Raw genomic sequence first — 3,924 nt, 5'->3', positions numbered from 1 at the left:
CGCCTCGTCCCCCCCCCCCCCCGTTAGATCTGAGGGCAACAAGAGATGCCTCCTTAGGTCCCCTCCAAACGCCAGCAGGCGGACTCCAGCCCCCTTGCCAACTGCATTCCTTCACAAAATGCTGCATTAAGACAAGCCCCAGGCAGGCACTCACCCCCAGTATCACCCTTCTAACACCTATACAGACACTGCTCCTCACAGACTCAGGTTCGAATCCCATCTAGGCAAGAATGTGCGGTGTGATCCTGAGTCCATGCCTTGCTCTCTCTGAACTTCAGTTTCCTCACCAAGGAGAGACAGGTATACACACAGATGTGCCGGGAGATGGATAACACTTTATTTGCCATCCAACGTCCCAGGCCTCCGCCCACGCCATGCCCACACCCGTGGTTTCTGCTCAGAAGATCTTCACCGACTCCAGCTGCACGTCCCCGCCCACCTCCACGAGGCGCACGAGCTCTGTGGGAATCCGGTGGCGGAAGTGGTGGTACTGCGAGTCCCCGACCACCGTCTGCAGGGAAAAGGGTCAGTGTCAGGACCTGTCCGACTCTGGCAAGGCACCGTGTGACCCTGGGCAAATCACAAAACCCTCCTGGGCCTCAGTTGTGCCCTAGGGAAAGTGGGCCGGTTGTTAATTCTAGCTCGTTGGCCTGGGGGGGTCCACTGACATTACTGTTGGGCACGGAAAAGAAGTGCTGTCCTTATCATAATTTCCGCATCCATTGTCCTGCTACCGAAGTGTGGTTTTTCTTTTAGATTTTAAAAATAATTATTTATTTAATTGTATTTTGTATTCTTTTAAAATTAGCTGTAGGGCAAGTGTGCTTACCAGAGAGAGGCAGTGGGTGGGGTGAGACAGCAAGCTGCCAGGTCTAGGATTCAAACCGTGGTCAGCCATGTGAGAGTCCAGTGCTTTAACCACCACGCTATCTGTTCCCCCTCCTTTTTTAATCTTTTTTTTTTTTTTGAAGAGGTTTTTGCTATAGGGCGCGTGTACTCGCCAGACAGAGAGAGAGAGAGACTGAGAGACAGAAAGCAAGAAATCACCCCCCAGGGGGGATGGCCACACCGCAATCCCTTCTCCTCCATTCTCCTCTCGGGATCTTGGGCACGCACGCACACGTGCCTGGCGTGAGTTTTAAACCACCTGGTCCGGGACGTGAACCTGGGTCGACTATGCAGGAGTCCAGCAACATAGTCATTACGCTAACTGCTGGTCCCGCCCCCCCTTTTTTAAGAGACATTTTTGCTATAGGGTGTGTGCCCTTGTCAGAGAGACAGAGACAGAAAGGGGGGTGATTTCTCCCCCACACACCAATTCCTTCTACTCTGTTCTTCTCTTGGGATCTTGGGCATGCACACACATGCACCCAGCATGGGTTTTTGTTTTGAGAATTATTTTATTTAACTTTATTTATTAGTAGTAGAAGTATTTATTTTGACCAGTGAGAGACAGAGAGAAAGAAAAAATGAGAAAGCTCCTGGTGTGAGTTTTAAGTCACTGTGCCCAGGACTCAAACTGTGGTCAACTACATGAGAGTCCAATATGGCCCCTTGGTTTAGATTTTTCCAGAGGGCCTGTCGGGATATGAGAGCTCCACCCTACATGATTTTTTTTTTTCAAGCAGCTGGGTGGGGACTCGAACCACAGTCTGCCACAAGGGATTCAGTCGCCTTAACTATCACCACTAGCAGGCTTGAAGCCACCTTTCAAGTGGTGAGTGGCCCGGATGGTGGAGGCCTGCACATCCACTTCCCACCAGGACGTGTCCCTGGGTGCCCTCTCCAGCTCACCCCGACTCCTGCTGCAGGGCCCTGACCTCAGGATGGATGACCAGGGGTGGGTCCAGGGTGGCTAGTCGGGGCCCACGCCCTCCCGCTAGGACCCGCCGTCTGGGCACTCGGCTCTCGCTCACCCAGCCCTGGCCCCCCCACAGTGCCGCCCTCTGACCGCACCGGCAGTGGGCTGGGCAGACAAGTGAGAGGGTGCGGGGGACGCCCCTGCCCGCCTCGGCCTCGCCTTTGCCTCCTACGTCCTCCGCAGGCCTAGCTGGCTTCCCCAGTCTCAGCGCCCGCCCAGCCCTCTGCCAGGGACCCACGCCTTGGTGGCATTGACCCATGGCAGAGACCTACCTTGAAGCCTTCATCGGTGGCGATGAGGAGCACCTCGAAGGGCACCCCACGTTGGAAGGGGACGCCAGAGCCTCGCTCCTCCGTGCCCCAGCTGCCTCGCTGCTTGCTGTTGAAGACCACCTCGGCCGTGTCCAGCCGGGGGTTGAAGTGCAGGGCGGCGTCTGCGCCCTCCTCCTCGCTGCACAGCAGGTTTACATGGAACCTGGAAGTGGCAGGCGTGGGAGTCAAAGCTCAGGACCCACGAGGACACTTGGGATGATAGACAGGGACTCCCCATTCCAGAACACTCGGTATTACAGGGATCTGAAAGCACCACATTCCAGGGAAGCAGGGACGTCCTGGTTCTGGCCAGGGAGCCCAGAGTCCCAGGACACCCACAAATTTAGTGGGGCCCAGAGTAGACAGGGCACACACATTCCAGAGTCTGGGAGCTGCCAAGCGGTCAGGGTGCTGACAGCCAGGGAAGTTCACATTCAGGGAGTCCCCCCGCCACAGGGCTAGGAAGAAGACCAAGGTGGTCCCGGGTGGCCCAGACCCCTAGAAGGCCTGAAGTTCCTAGTCCTACACAGTCATAGGCTTGCTCACTAAACCTCCAGGGCACCCCCAGATCACAAGGCACATCCCAAGTCCTGGGACTCTAGGTAAGAGCCCAGGGATGTCCCGGAGCCCAGGCGCGAGGGAGATCGGGCCCAGCCGTAAGGATATGGGACACAAGTGAATCCATCAGATTTCAGAAGGTCAGAAATGCCTGGGGATGCCAAGACCACCAGACCGAGGTGGCCCTGGGACCCCCGTCTCTGGGCTATAAGAACTGGGGTGTGGCTGATCCCGGAGACCTCCCTCCCCACCCCAGGTCCTGGGCTCTCACCTGCTGGCCTTTTCAGGAACGACGCCTCGAATCTTGAGCACAGTGCCTGGGCGGATGCCCTCGGGCAGCGAGGTCTTGTGGGGCACACTCTGCAAGAGCAGGGTTTGGGGGACATGAGCAGGGAGGCATAGGGAGGCACGGGGGGTCACCTGGGAAGGAGGGCAGCTCAGACCGAAACCAACAGGAAAGAGTTGGAGAAAGTGGTAGGGACAATGGAGAGAGAAAGAAAGAAATCCTGACAGAAAAGTGTTCAGAGAAAAAGCGAGAGACGCCACAAAGAGAGATATAGGGCCGGTGGGGGCAGGGGAGCCAGCATAGGCCAAAGCCCAGGGCAGCTCACCGCACACCCGACACCCAAGTTCTCCTTTGACAGGGGAGACCTGAGCCACGCCCTGACTCTGCCTCCCGGCCCAGCCTTGGCCCACGACCCCCGGCCCTGGACACTCACGAAGTTCCCTGACATGGCTGCGACAGTGGCAGAGGTGCAGTGGTAGCGGCAGGCCTCCTGGGGGACTTTAAGTAAAAGCGGACCAGGGTTGGCCCTGGTGATTCATCCTGCCCTTCCCGCCCACCACCCACACCTGGCACAGACCCTGGCCCTGGGGCAGGGCAGGCAGGGCGGGCCCTGCACCCTCCTCTGGGAGCTGGATCTGCACTGGTTGATGGGTCCCAGGCACACGGCCCTCCTGGGTGGCCTGGTGGTGGCCGCAGACAGTATAAGAACACCCAGGCTCCCTGGGCCAGCCCACCAGCCCTAGTTTCTGTCATCTGCCGAGACAAGACTCCTGCTTTCACTGCTTAGACGTGTCGGGTCCTGAGAGGCCAGGCTGGGGCTGGAACTGCAGACCCTTCTTTCCCGGCACACTCTGACTGCCCAGGGCCCACAGCCTCTCCGCCTAAATCCCAGCTCCGGCCTCCCTCGG

At 57.9% G+C, this 3,924-nt stretch overlaps 1 protein-coding gene across 1 annotated transcript in view; it reads right to left on the bottom strand.

Annotated features, from left to right (window-relative positions):
• Positions 1-397: 397 nt before the first annotated feature.
• The window catches only part of LOC102476570 (galectin-7), a 16,199-nt gene continuing 12,672 nt past the window's right edge, over positions 398-3,924 (bottom strand). Inside the window, exons 3-5 of the mRNA XM_006161759.1 lie at positions 3,002-3,090; positions 2,134-2,335; positions 398-511 (exon numbers count right to left, since the gene is read on the bottom strand). Coding sequence (XP_006161821.1) covers positions 398-511; positions 2,134-2,335; positions 3,002-3,090 — 405 coding nt within the window. The remainder of the gene's footprint in view (positions 512-2,133; positions 2,336-3,001; positions 3,091-3,924) is intronic.

This window comes from Tupaia chinensis, unplaced genomic scaffold (assembly GCF_000334495.1).
Source record: "Tupaia chinensis unplaced genomic scaffold, TupChi_1.0 Scaffold138910_1, whole genome shotgun sequence".
NCBI lineage: Eukaryota > Metazoa > Chordata > Mammalia > Scandentia > Tupaiidae > Tupaia > Tupaia belangeri.
This window is presented reverse-complemented; position numbering and strand designations above follow the sequence as displayed.